The 14020-nt window shown below is 59.5% G+C and overlaps 1 protein-coding gene and 1 long non-coding RNA gene across 3 annotated transcripts in view; one reads left to right on the top strand and one right to left on the bottom strand.

Annotated features, from left to right (window-relative positions):
• Window positions 1-12632, top strand: part of CARS2 (cysteinyl-tRNA synthetase 2, mitochondrial) — a 36802-nt gene extending 24170 nt beyond the window's left edge. For both annotated transcript variants that reach the window (XM_082602567.1, XM_082602566.1), the window contains exons 8-15: window positions 2127-2260; window positions 4555-4622; window positions 6972-7038; window positions 7796-7934; window positions 9373-9496; window positions 9997-10095; window positions 12199-12405; window positions 12485-12632. In XM_082602567.1, the coding sequence (XP_082458693.1) occupies window positions 2127-2260; window positions 4555-4622; window positions 6972-7038; window positions 7796-7934; window positions 9373-9496; window positions 9997-10095; window positions 12199-12405; window positions 12485-12625 (979 nt within the window). In that variant the 3' untranslated portion in view covers window positions 12626-12632. The remainder of the gene's footprint in view (window positions 1-2126; window positions 2261-4554; window positions 4623-6971; window positions 7039-7795; window positions 7935-9372; window positions 9497-9996; window positions 10096-12198; window positions 12406-12484) is intronic.
• Window positions 7945-9358, bottom strand: LOC309792768. The gene is made up of 3 exons (XR_014291773.1): window positions 8782-9358; window positions 8323-8392; window positions 7945-8131 (listed from the first exon to the last, which is right to left on the bottom strand). It is a non-coding gene; the product is annotated as an uncharacterized lncRNA (long non-coding RNA).
• Window positions 12633-14020: the final 1388 nt, after the last annotated feature.

Genomic DNA, 14020 nt, shown 5'->3' with positions numbered 1-14020 from the left:
CCCACCCTACGGGGGGAAGCCTCACCCTCCGCCACCTGCCGGTGCCAGCACGTTTATCGCAGCGAAGACCTAGAAGGGGTCCTACCTCCCCCGCCCCTCGCCGCGTGCTCCTCCCCTGCTGCCCTCGCCCGTGGTGGTGTCTGTATGCCTTACCGGGAAACACATCTGAAACTCCTGAGATGTCACGCCCTGTTGTTAGTATGAAACAGGGTCCAACTTTTCGTTAAAAAATAATCAACTAGGGACTTCCCTGGTGGCGCAGTGGTTGAGAGTCCGCCTGCCGATGCAGGGGACACGGGTTCGTGCCCCGGTCCGGGAAGATCCCACGTGCCACGGAGCGGCTGGGCCCGTGAGCCATGGCCGCTGAGCCTGCGCGTCTGGAGCCTGTGCTCCACAACGGGAGAGGCCACAGCAGTGAGAGGCCCGCGTACGGCAAAAAAACCAAAAAACCCCCCAAAAACCCCCCAATCAACTAGGGACTTCCCTGGTGGTCCAGTGGGTAAGACTTTGCGCTCCCAATGCAGGGGGCACGGGTTCCATCCCTGGTCGGGGAGCTAGATCCCGCATGCATGCTGCAACTAAGAAGTCGGCATGCCACAACCAAGAGTTCATGTGCTGCGACTAAGAGTTCACATGTCACAACTAAGAGTCAGAATGCTGTAACTAAGAAGTCGGTACGCCGCAACGAAGATCCCGCATGCTGCAACTAAGATCCAGCATAACCAAAGTAAATAAATAAATATTAAAAACAGACATGTCCAGCTCTCAGCCCTACTGTAAACACTTAAAAGTATTTACAAATACTAGTTGATTTAACAGTGGTGTGGGATATACGTTGTGTTGTAAAAAGATCTTTATCTTTCAGATTCAAATAATTTCTGTAAAGCAGGAAACATTTAGTAAATTTCAAATGTAAAGTTACCATTATATGTTTTATTTTTGTGGAAATCTAAATAATGAAAATGGACTTCTGTTCCTTTTCAGCTTTCTCTTTACAATAGGTGTGACGTACAGACAAGACTAGAGACTAATATAACGAACACTGCAGACCCTCAGTTTAGCTGTGAAGTCTTAACTTCGTCATATTTGCTTCAGATCTTTGTAAAAACGGGTCACTCGTTACAGACCCAAGTGTGGCCCCTCCCCAGCCCTGGTCCCTCCCATCTCACGCTCGCCCTCGTAGTGTTTGAATTTCGAGGACTCTTATTAGAGATTCTCTAGAAACCACTGCCAAGGATGTACGGTCCTGGACGACCTGCTCGCCCACTCAGCTCAGGTGTGACCAGTGCATGCGTGGTTTTTCCAGAGCTGGGCCAGTGGGAGGAGAGTCGGCCTTCAGCAGGAAGGACCTCAGTGAGGCTGTGGCATCTTTGAAAACATCTATTTTTAACTATTTTTAGAAAAACTCACTGGTGTCTGCACCCCCGGGGGGCCGACGGCCTCCAGAGCTCCACAGCCGCCCCGCCTTGCGGCCCCTTTCCGTTGTGCGAGCTTTTGCATTTTTCATTGATCTCTGCATTTTTTACGTCCTCTGAAGCAGCTGCTGGTCAGCCTGGACCACTGCTGCTGGTACCGGTTGTTTTGCAGGTGCTCTGGTGCGAGAGCTGCACACACTGAGTGTCCCTGGCAGGCCTGAGAGGTGCAGCATGCAGTTCTGTGGACTGAGGTTTTTCGGGACCGAGCGGCCTTCTAGCTGAAATGCCGCCAGCTGAAATGTGTCACTTTGAATTCTGTTACTTTGTTATTCATGTATGGCTCCTGAATGGCTCATTTTTCAAAAGCCAAATTAAAAATCTCTTGATTTTATAGTTCTTATAGAACAGCCACTAAGGTCTGCCTACTGAAAGTAAGAAAAAGTAATTTTGAAGTTTTTAAAAGCCACATATTGTATCCAGAGCAAAGAAAATGAAGTCTCTTTCCCAGGAGGAAAAGCTACGAATTAGAGATTTTATGAAGTAAAAACAAATGTCACGTTCCGTTTGCATCAGCTGAATTATCATGCATTTGGAATTGGGCTCCATTCGATGTGTGCGTGGCCCAGGGCTGGAAGGAGAAAATACGGGATGTGGTTTGGAGACTGTGTCATTGGATTGAGTTAACTCCCTGCTCTGCCCTTTGTCTTGCAGTTTGGTGTTTGGAAGTCGGCTGGACATCCACTCGGGTGGCATAGACTTAGCGTTTCCTCACCACGAGAACGAAATCGCACAGTGCGAGGTCTTTCACCAGTGCCAGCAGTGGGGGAATTATTTCCTACATTCTGGTGAGCGATGACTTCAGATTAATTTGTTCCATTTCAATTCTCTCGACTCTGTCCGTGAAATAGCTACATTTGGAAACACCTGAATCAGCTAATAGGTCAAGAAACAGAGTTGTCCCTTAAATTGTCTTTGACTTGTTGGTTGGACGTGAACTTCCTTGGACTGGAATACTGATTATGCCTTTTGGAACTGAAATGCGAGCTGACGAGAGTTCGGAAAATGTTATGCAGTGCTGGTCTGTAGAAGTCTGTTTGAAGGAAACTATGGAGAGGGAAGTTCAAATAGTATGATGTCGTGATGATTAGGAATACGTCGTTCTTGAGCTGTGACACTGTCACCGTCAATAGCTGTCATTCTTTGAAAGCGCTGCCTTCCGTTTCACTGTTCAAAACACCTCGTGATTCACACCAGCCGTCTGCTCGCAGAAGTGTATATGAAGTTGTGAGACCAGCGGCGTCTTGAGCAAAGCAATTTTGGAATTTCCTGTGATGCATGGGGAGATTCACGTGTCCAAGATTGTGACAAAGGTCGTGGAGCCACCGTGAACTGGTTTTGTTACCTTTCTGGAGTGGGCAGTGAAGGTATTTGAGGGGAAGACAGAGAAAAGGCTTTGGTAGTGATGGGGTTGGGAGACGCAAACGGTCAACATCTAAAGCTCAGGAAACCAACAAGAACCAATTCTTTAAGTCCTTAGATTAAGGAAACCAGGTTTTGCCAGCGAGGTGGTATTAAACGCAGACACACTCCAGTTTTGTAATATGCAGTAGCTGCTTCAAGTCTGCGGCGAGGGTCCACGTGGGTGACAGCGACCAGCGGGGCAGCCTTCCGCGCAGGCCCGCCCTGCAGCGCCTCTGCCACCCCGTGTGCCCCGCCCGGAGCCCGGGGGCCGGCCTCGCGGCTCTCTGTGTGACCCCGCATCTCGGTGCTGCCCTGAGGTCGTCTGAAAGGGACGGGCTGGATCGCCGTTCCCAGCGCGGAGGCCGAGGTCCGGTTTCCACCTCGTGTCCCTGCTCGGGGCCCGACAGGAGCCGGAACCCGCCTCCTTGGTTCCGGACCAGGAGCCCGATGGCCCCGGCTCCGTTCCTCCGGCGCTTCGGCACGGACCCCCGGACCCGTTTCCGGTCGGGGCTCACTCCTCTTCTCAGACACCGCGTGGAGCCAGGTCTCCCCCTTCAGCGGGAGGGCTTGTGAGAGCAGAGTGCTCCGAGCCCGTCCGGGGAGGGAATCACAGGCCCCAGGGGTGGAGGTGTTCCCGTGCCCGGTCGCAGGCTCGGGGACAGGTGATCCCGTGTTAGCCGTCGGGACGCGAGGGCTGGTCCCCACGGGCCCTTCATCGGGGGCACTCATGAGGAGTTGGGGTTTGCCGTGAGCACCGGCGCCCCTCGGTGACTGCGTCTGCCATCAGACGGGACCCGTGGCAGTGCCGGTGCTCACGGGGCTCTGTGTCCGCACACGGCAGGTCCTGCTGCTTTGGATGCAGCGTGGGGAAGGGTTTTGCTGTTAAGACCCACGATCTGTTAGGACGTTGGAATCTCCTTTGTCCCACTTACACCCGGTCCTGGAGGAACAGCTGTGTCTCCTGACACCCTGGAGAATCGATGCCTTTTCCTGAAGTAAATGGATGGAAGTAGAGTTAGCGTCAGATGTTTTGTTTTCCACATGTTGTCAGTTTTTTAAAACTTCACTTGTACCTGGTGTATATGGCAGGCTGCATAGGTTGACATACTCAAGGTTATGTAGCTTTTTGGAAGCCACGTTGTAACCAGTTCTTGGAAAAGTTGGCTTGAAAAAAGGTGGTGCTTGAAGTTGTGTCAGAAAAAGTGGAAGAATCTTCTGTTGGGAAATCACAGCTCCCTTGGAAGTGAACCTCGTACAGATGTGGTCCAGGAGGAGGTCCAGGTCCCCCCCGTCTTTCACACACGGGGGTGAAACGGTGCCGAGGCTGGGATATGTCTGAAAACGAGCTACAGAAACGCTCGCAGTGTTGCTTGGAGACCCACACGCTTTGTGGAAGCAGAGATGTGTCCTCTCCTCGGGTGCTGAGTCAGGTCCCCTGTGTTGGTGAGTCACAGGAGAGGGAGGGGCCGTCCCCGCAGTGTGATGCCCCGGCCCGGGGTGGATGTGGGCCCCCCTTGCTGGCGGGCTGAGCGCAGGGCTGATCTGGGGGGCCTGTGTGGGCATCCACGCAGGGCTGTCTGACGGGTCAGGGCTCCCGGAGTCCAGGCGCCTTTGGAGACGCGCCCTCCTTCACCCTCCCTCTGGGGGTACAGAATAAGTGACTTTGCTTTTGTTTCAGGGCATTTGCACGTGAAGGGCAAAGAAGAGAAGATGTCCAAATCGCTGAAGAACTACATCACGATTAAGGTAACGCACTTGTCGTGTTTCTGTGTGCCCACCAGTTTGCCGACGTGTCACGGAGGCTGATGTGCATCCGGAGACCCCCATCTCCGGTTCCCTGTGTCCCCGGGGCCCCGACGGGCTTCTCCTGCTTCTGGGTTAAACGGCTGCCTCTTGTCTAAAAGTGCGAGGCGGTGTTTCCTGTCCTATCGCCTCCTGTGTCGGCTCCTGGGGGCCTCGGCCTCTTCCCGCTCCCTGTTCCAGGACTCTGATTTTATTGATTTGGGCCCTTTCTCTCTCTCTCTCTCTCTTTTTTTTTTTTTTTTTGATGAGTCCAGCTAAAGGTTTATTGATTTTATCTTTTCAAAGAACCAGCTCTTAGTTTCATTGATCTCTCGTATTTTTTTTCAGTCTTTTTTTCATTTATTTCTGTTCTTACCTTTATGATTTCTTTCCTTCTATTAACTTTGGGTTTTGTTTGTTCTTCTTCTAGTGCCTTAAGGTGTAAAGTTAGGTTGTTTATTTGAGATTTTTCTTAAGTTTTTCTGAGGTTTTTCTTATATTACTAAATACTTCCCTTTTAGGACTGCTTTTGCTACATCCCACGTATATATGAGGTTATTTTAGTGCGTGATCTCAGTTTGAACACATGCTAACAAGCTTGCATTTGTACCCACCTCCCATGTTTAATGTTTTTTACATCATGTTTTACATCTTTTTGTTTTGTGTATCACTTAACTACTTATTGTGGATATAGATGATTTATAGTATTTTTGTCTTTTAACCTTCCTACTAGCTTTATAAGTGGTTACTCTATCTTTACTGAATGTTTGCCTTTACCAATGAGATTTTTCCTTTCATAATATTCATATTTCTAGTTGTGGACTTTTCTTTTCCTCTTAGAGAAATCCCTTTAACATGTCGTGTAATGCTGGTTTAGGGGTTCTGTTGCTTGTCTGAGCAGAAAGTCACGAGTGCAGGAAAGGTACCGACTCGGAAAGAGAAGCACGTGGGGCTGGGGGCGGCGTGTCATGTGTCTGTCAGCGGTCAGGGCCCTGGCGCTGCGGGGAGGGCTTGCTGACGGTGGCCACGCTACGGAGACGCACAGCTTTGCTTCTACCTAAACAGCTCCACAGCCGTACATACCAAGCGTCTGGCAGCGATTTATAAAAAGCTAAACAGACAACGATTTACAAAAACAAATCCTCACCTAAGGCAAGCGTGTCCACTGGGAACAGGCCTCCTGCTACATTGTCAGAGACAGGAGAGGACTTGTAACAAGTTATGAAGCAGTTGAGTCCATGCTTTGGTGGGGAAGGAAACCTAAAGAAATAATTCAAAAAGGAGAGGGAAAAGTCAGAGGGTGGCTAAAGGCCCTCCAAGTACCCGGCGTTCACTCTCTGTCCCTGGTGTAACCCCACGCCAGCTGAGCTGCGTGTTTACTGGGGTCCCACCGAGCACAGCCGGTTATCACGAGACCCTGGCAGGTCAGGGAAGCGCCGTCAGAGCGGCTGGAGTGCCGGCCGACGGGACACAGAAGGACTCGCAGAGAAGGCACAGGATGCGGGGCTTGGGTGTCTGGCGTTTGGTTCACCAAGCCTCGTCTTTCTGTCACCGTTATAGACACACTGCAGTTACGACACACCCGCATCTCAGCGTTCTGTAGGTGACGCTCCGTGTGCGACAGCGCTAGTTAGTTATCTGCCTGTGCCGTTCGCGGTGTAAACTACATCACAGTGCAGGGGCTCGGTCTCCTTGCTGCTGCTTGCAGATTTAAAGGGGAAGTGACGGGGAGACACGAGGGCACGTGACTGCGCAAATGCGAGAATTAACACGCACACTGTGCGCTGTCCACCAGACGGGGTCTCAAGTTAGTTGGCTAGTTTGGGGAATTAAGGGGATGAAGAAATACTCCTTTTTCACACTCTGGGAAGGAGCACCGGGGGACGGACGCGGACGTTGAAATACCGGCTCTCTTACTGATGAAGGTTGGGTTGGACGGGCCTCTTCACCTTTTTCCCTGTCGATCCTGCTGTTGGCCTGGTGAACCTGTGGCCACTTCCTTAGAACTTAATGTTTTTAAACACACAGAATGAAATCTGTGGGAGTTTGACAGGTGTTTATATCGAGGTACAGGGATCCGTGCCCTCCCTCACCTGAGTGAACGCTCTAACAGAATCCAGCCGTGGGTCTGAGCCCCGCAGGTCATGTCAGATGAGCGACAGCACAGGCTGCGTGGAGGTGACACGGCCGCAGGCTCGTGGGGCGAACACCCCGCGACTGCTCGGGGGGCGGTCCGGGCGTCTGCACTGGTGGTCGGAGGAGTGCTGCGTGTGCCTGGGGGTGAGTGGCTCCGGTCTCTCCTGCCCCCGGCAGGACTTCCTCAGCACGGCCTCCCCAGACATCTTCCGCCTCTTCTGCCTGCGGAGCAGCTACAGGTCAGGTGAGCTGGCAGGGAGGCCTGGGTGCTTCTCACGTGTGGCCTCGGGGAGCCTCTGGGGACCCCGAAATCTGGGTGGCGTGCGCCCCGTCCTGTTGGGGTGTTGCCCTCGTGCCCTGAGGTTGGGTTCTGAACGGAAGCCCGAGGATGCTCCAGGGAGCACGGTCCCAGCGCTCGGCCAGGGGATCCCGGAGCCTGTCCCGAGGCCGCGGCTTTGCAGTGGGACTCGGGTGCCCAGTGCTCCGCGGGGCCCAGAGAGCCTGAGGCCGCGGCACCTGCCCCCCGGCTTCATGAGCCGTCCTGGCACAGGGCCTGAGCCAGGAGCCCTCAGCAGGGCACTGCCCCTCCTCCGGGCCAGAGGGCGCGTCCCCTTCCAGCCCCGAAGGGGAGTCTGGGGACCCCGGCACTCTCCGCTGGCTGGACCCCTGTCCAGAGACCTGGGGCCGCCCGGGCGCGGCGAGTGTCCCTAATCTGTCCCCACACACTCGCGGGCGGGGTGATGGCCGGGTCTCCCTGCCCCTCCGGGAATACGGAGCCCGAGTCCTCATGGCACCGGTCGGCTGGCCTCCCCAGAGGCGCTTCAGGCACCCGGTGGGGCCCCCGCTTTCCAGAGCCGTCTGTCTGTACATCTGTCAGCGGGAATGAGCCCTCGGCCACGCACGTGGGGAGGGGTGTCCACGTTTCCTGCCCGGGGTCAGGACAGAGCCTGGCGGTCTGTGGGTGCTCGCGGCTCCCAGGTGACCGGGGTCCCTCCCCGCAGCTGTGGACTACAGCGACGGCGCCATGCTCGAGGCCAGGCGTCTGCTCCATGCCGTGGCCGCCTTCGTGGAGGACGCTCGGGCCTACATGAGGGGGCAGCTGGCGGGCGGCCCCGTCCAGGAGGACGTGCTGTGGGAGAGGTGGGTGCTGCTTGGGGCCACCCAAGGGAGCGCTGTGGACACGGGGGCGGGGCTGGTGGGAGCCCCGGGCCTGCCAGGGGAGGGGCAGGGACCCTGCCTTCGGGGAGGCCTGGACGGCCCACGGTTGCGTGGGAGCATCAGGAACCTCGTGGATGGCGTGGTCGACGGGAAGTGGGGCAGGTGGGCGAACGAGCGAGCTGTTGAAGGAAGCAGGGGGGACCCGGGTCACGGTGACAGGGGTTGACGGGCGCGTCCGGAAGCCCAGTGTGTGCCCTCCGCCCCCTGGGGGTCGTGACCACAGGACGGCCGTGCCTGCAGAGGTGGGAGCACAGCAAGGGGCCCCGGGAAGTGAAGTGAGGGGTAGCGCAGGCGGGAGGACGGAGCCCACCCCGGACGTGGAGACGGTGTTTCCAATTCTGTTGCTCGGTAAATGGCTCGACGTGGTCATCTGTGTTTTACTGCATCCAAAAAAAGGCGAGGAAGGTTTGAGATTGGCTTCAGAGACGGTGAGAAACTGGGAAGATGGACAGAGCCTCGGGGGATACCAGAGGGAGATGAGGAGGGCAGGGTCATCGGGGGTCGCCGGAGGCTGATGGTGGGCTGGGTCTGTGTGCCCGGCCACCCAGGGAGACCCTGGAGGAGTAGGGGGCCCGGGGCTCCTTCGGGCCGGCCGGCCGGGACGAGGGCATCCACAGGAGAGAGGCAGGAGCTGCCTGCTAGTCACAGCAGTGGCGCCCAGGACGAAGCCCAAGCCCTGGGGCCGGGCAACCGGGCCTTGTGGGGCTGTCAGTCACTAGGCCACCCTCCTGACGGCGGGTGCCAGGGAAGGACCGGCAGTGCCGCTCACCGGCAGGCGTGCAGGGGAGAGTCCGCGCCTCAGTCAGGAGAGGTCAGGTTCCGCCGGGTGACAGCGCTGGGTCGCAGGAGCCCAGGCAGCAAAGGTCTGTCTTTCCCTGTGGTCACTCGGGCCCAGGCTCGGGGGCTTTGCCCAACCCTTCCCTGTGCCTGGGGAGCAGGGCACCCGGAGGAGGTGGGGAAAGTCTGGGACGGGCAGCAGGGGACCCATACGGTGGCAGAGTCTCGGAGGGGCCGGTGACTGACCGGCAGGCGTGCAGGACAGCGTGTGAGTGAGGGGTGACCCGAAGGGGACCTGACGGTGCTGCTGGGCACGGGTAAGGGGGCAGGCGAGGAGGAGGTGACGGTGACCTCAGTTTCCTTGCCAGGGGCTGAGGGGCTCGAGCGTCACGGCAGCCGGCTCTTGAGGGGGTCCGACAGCAGAGGGAAGGAGCTGGAAGGGCTGCCCCGGGGGCGGGAGCCGAGCGGGGAGCCCGAGGGTGGATCCCCTGGGGGGCGTCCGTCCTGGGGGCCTGGCCAGCGCTGCGGCTCCTGCCATCCAGCCAGGTCCCTGGAGCGGCCCCGTCTGCTCACCTCCCCAAAGGCTGCACCGCACCAAGGGGGCCGTGCAGGCGGCACTGGCGGACGACTTCAACACGCCGGGGGCAGTGGATGCCGTCACGGACCTGGCTCACCACGGGAACAGACAGCTGAAGGCGGCCACCGAGGTAACTCCTGGGACGTGGCGACAATTCTGAGGACAGAGCAGACGCCACCTCGCCAGCCCCTGCGGCCACCCAGCTCCCAGAGCCGGTGGCCTCCAGGCCACCCCTGTGTGTGGCCCTGTCCTGAGCCGGGGTCAGTAGAGCTGGGGGCCGTGGGGAGGCCTGGCACGTGGACACAGGAGCTCAGGGGCGTCCGAGTTGGTCACACAGATGTGAGACGGGAAGGAAGCCGGGTGGGGACCCCGACTGCCCCCCAGCCCTGCCTGACCCTGGGCCCTGGTGCCAGGCTCCTCTCAGACGCCTGGGACCCTGGGATGCCCCGAAGGCCACTTGCTGCCGCCACCGCCCGGGGGCTCAGTGCCAGCACAGGTGCTCAGAGCACAGGCCCAGCCGCGGGCGGGAGCGCTGGCTTCGCAGGGCTGCGTCCGCGCCCGCTGGGGGCTCACCGGCCCGGGGTTGGTGGTCTTGCCTTTCAAGAACCTTCTCTGGGTGACTTGTCGCAGGCGGCCGGTGGTCCCAGGAGCCCTGCCGTGTTCGGTGCCATCGTGTCCTACGTGGAGCAATTCTTTGAGACGGTGGGGATTTCTCTGGCTGAGCGACAGGTACGCCTTTCTCTCTTCAGTCCTTGATCCTGGGACTTAATCTACACGCTAACACGGTAACAGCCGCAGAAACGCGGATTTTAACGGTAATTAAAGGCCAGACTTACCACGTGCTTAAGATGTGTTATGTTCCTTAAAAGGGGAACACACGCAGAGCTGGGATTTACTAACCGAAACCAGGCTCTGAGCAGCACGAGCGTGCACCTCAGCTGCACAGTGAGTGGCGAGCCACGGATTCCGTGTGCACTTGTGTCCGGGAAAGAACCTCAAAGTGTACACGGCAGTCAGGCTGCAGGGAACACGCTTCTCCGGCGCCGTCTGAGCCGCCGGCCGGGCCCCAGCCGTCAGGGACCCTCGGGCCTGGCCCCCCCCGGCCGCCCACGTCCCCGTCACACGCTCCTCAGCAGAAGCCCAGTCCAGGCCCGAGGGCCGTTCGGCCGCCGGGTCTCCGGTCCCGTGTGTGGAACGTCCCTTGGCCTTCCGTGGCCTTCCCGCCCTGACACCCCGGCCCCTCAGGGAGTCAGCACACGTGACGCCATCCTCTAGGCCATGATCCCCGTCTGCCCCGGGCCCAGGATGTGCACCGTGACCACGCCGCAGAGACCCTTCCTGGCGCCAGTGTGGACTCGGGTCCTCCTCCGGCTAGCGGCTGGGGGTGCGGAGCGTGGAGCTGGCCGCGGTGCCACACACGGCCCCATCCCGTTGGCACATCCTCGCTTCCTGCACTGACGTTCCCAGCCCATCCGGTACCTTGTGTCGCAGGCAGGAGTCGGCCTTTCTCCCGGGAGCCTGGCTGCTCTCGGCGGGGAGGGTCTGGGCACTGGGTGCTTGCTGCGCTTGGCCACAGCTGCTCTGGCCTGAGGCGGGCAGAGCCAGCCCCCGGGATCCTGGGTCCCCTCTCCATATCGACTGTTACCCCGACACCTCGACTCTGGCTCCCCGCAGTCCCGCGCCCCCTCCCTCCCCTCCGGGCTCCCACCTCCCAGCAGCTCTCCCCCGCCGCCCTCCCCACGTATACCCGGCTCCCCACGGCCGCCGCCTCTCCCCTCACCCCCCGCAGGCTGTCCTCTGCACAGAAGCGCCCTTGCCTGACGCCCCAGGCCAGGGTCCCTCCTCCCCCAGGGGTCCTGCTTCGCTGTGCCTCACCTAACAAACAGCCTTAGGACTGTTGTTCAGGACCGGAAAGGAAAGGGCCATAGCTGCCACTTGCTAAAAAACAGTGTGAACAGGCTGTTAACAGGGGAGCCTGGACTGCACACGGTGGGACGACACGCCGGATCTCCCTACGGGCCCTGCTGGGCCACCTACTGCCGTGAGGCCTGGCACAGCCCACTGCCGGGCCGGGGACCTGCTAGCTGAGGCCTGGCGCCGGCTGCCCTGGCCATGAGCGGGGACGTCTCCTAGGACTGTTAGGCTGTGAGCTTCTCTGGCCTCAACACTAAGACTCGCGTATCTTTGCAATGATTTGTTTGGTTTATCGAGAGACACTGATGCCCTAGTGGACTGCGGCCCTCCCTGGGCGGTCCAGGGCCTGTTGGCGGCTCACACTAGGCTGAGGGGGCCAGGTCTCTGCTGGGTCACCAGAAGCCCACCTCCTCCCCGAGCTGGGGCGCCCCCGGAGCCCGCTGGGGGCTCACGCCTCTGTAACGAGCTGTCTTCTCCTGTGGGGGCAGTGACTGGGGATCCCGTGAGGTTGAAGGAATTGGACCGCCGGCCCCTCCTCCGTGGGGCGGGGGGCGGGGGGAGGACGCCTGGCAACTTGGCAGGGCTCCGGGCCCACGCCAGCCCTGGAGCTCCCCCGGCCGGCACCCACACTGCTGGTCCCCGGCCCCGGGGGAGAGCCCCGTGCGCACGCCCACCTGGGCGCAGGACGTCCAGGGCCTTGAACGGCGGCTGGAGCAAGTTTGGTTTCCTTGGTCGACGAGGCCCAGGCCTGCCGGCTCTGCCCAATGACCCTCCGATACTGCCCGTCTGCAGTGGCAGCCCCCGCTCACCGGCCTGGGCGACGGGACCTTCGGTCAAGGCGCGGGGAGGGGAGATGGAGCTGCGCCCCCTGCCCCTCCCCGGCCCGGGACCCCGTCCACTCACCCGGCGCCCGGACAGTGTGTTTCAGGGGCCGGTGGCGCGGCCGCCCTGCACAGCGTGGTCGAGGAGCTGGTCCGCTTCCGGCGGGAGGTCCGGCAGTTCGCTCTGGCCGCCGGGGAGGCCCCTGGGGAGGCGCGGCGGCAGCGGCTCCTGGAGAGGCGGCCCCTGCTGGAGGCGTGCGACGCGCTGCGCAGGGACCTGGCGGCCCACGGCATCAGCATCAAGGTGAGCGCCGCCCCGCCCCCGGCTCTGCCCCCGCCCCCGGCCCCCGCGCCCTCTCACCCGGGCCCGTCTCCCTCCCCAGGACAGGGGCGGCGTGTCCACGTGGGAGCTGCTGGACCCGAGGACAGAAGACCCCAAACCAGGGGGAGCTGAGGACACGGGATGCGGAGGCCACGGCTCCCGGCGCGGTTCTGTGCTGCCCCAAGTCACGATAAAAGCTTGATGTGAAAGTTCGTTGTGGCCGCTCAGTTAACCTTACACCAAACTGTCACCGCCCCACGGGTGCTAGCAGATGCGCTGGAGAACGGGTGTCGACGGCCACAGACGCAGTCGTTCAGTAAAGCCACATCAGCCCACACCGTGGTCTCGACTGGCCCCTGAGCCCGGGGCCTGACATCGTGGGACGGCCCTGAAACCGTGAGATCAGGACGTCAGTCCTACACGGGGTCCTGGAAGACGTCATGGGAAGGGCAGGCGGGACCCCTTCCCCGGGGTCACCTGGTCTCCAGCAGGAGAAGCGGCCTGTACCCCACGTGCTGGGCAGTGCTGGACTGGGCATGGGCGTATGGTTTTACATTTATTTTCCTGGTTATAAAGTAACGTTAACCACAGAAAGCGCCAACAGAGGAAACCCCTGCAAGCGTCCAGCCCGTTTCCTGATTGATAGGCTTTGTTTCACCTCTATTCTGTCTGACCTCTTTCTTATTAAACAGCTGGTTCTTGTGGTACCATCCTCTTCTGCCTCTGAGCAGACACCACGGGGCCAGGGCTGTGCTTGAGAGGAGTCTGGGTGACACGGGTGAGGGCACAGGTGTGACAGGTGGGCACGAGGCGGGCGACCTGGGACGGAGCTTGCCGGCGGCCTCGCGTTCCATCTTTCTGTCGCAGGCGGGGAGCTACACAGCTGTTCAGCCAGCCAGCGGGAAGCGGGGTGACCCTCTTGCTGTTTCCTCCAGCTCTCAGCCAGGCCACCCCGCGTCCACCGCTGTGGGGCTGGCACCGACTGATCCTGCGGGCGCGGCCCCGGGCAGCAGGTCAGCACCCGTCAGGCGCCGCGCGGACGGCCTGGCTGTCCCGGCAGCCGACTTAACTTTGTCACTGACCTTCCTGACCCTGAAAGGCAGGGGGTTCCTGTTATACAGATGAGGAAGCCCGTTCAGAAGCTGACCTGCTACAAGGGGCCCAACCCGTGAGCAGTGGAGTCAGGAGCCCAGAGGGCGGGCGGGCCCCTGACACGGGACAGGCAAGCGGGGCCGCTCAGTACTCGGGGCAGCTGTCCGGCCGGAGCCCGACCCGGCCACCAGATGTGCTTCGGAGCTGGTCTCCTGGCAGTGTCCTCAGCTGGAGCTAGAGAGTGCCCGGGTTTGCAAAGGACAACGGGCCCTTAACTGCTTTCTCAAGCAAAGGGACTCAGGGCAGAAACACAACAGTTCCCGTGTCAGCTACTTGCGGGCTTAGTACTTCATTTTAACGGTACTGGTAGGCAGTGGTGAAAACCATACCATTAGACAGATGGGCTTACGTGTTCTTATCTCCCTAGTATCTGAGACTGTCCTCACTCAGGAGGAAGTTGAAAGGTGGATTCTGGCTGTTTAAGAAAAAAATACGAAACTCTCCC

This window comes from Mesoplodon mirus, assembly GCF_964341445.2.
Source record: "Mesoplodon mirus genome assembly, chromosome: 17".
NCBI classification, from domain to species: Eukaryota; Metazoa; Chordata; class Mammalia; order Artiodactyla; family Ziphiidae; genus Mesoplodon; species Mesoplodon mirus.
Note: the sequence above shows the minus strand (reverse complement) of the source record. Positions and strands in the feature narration are given on the sequence as shown.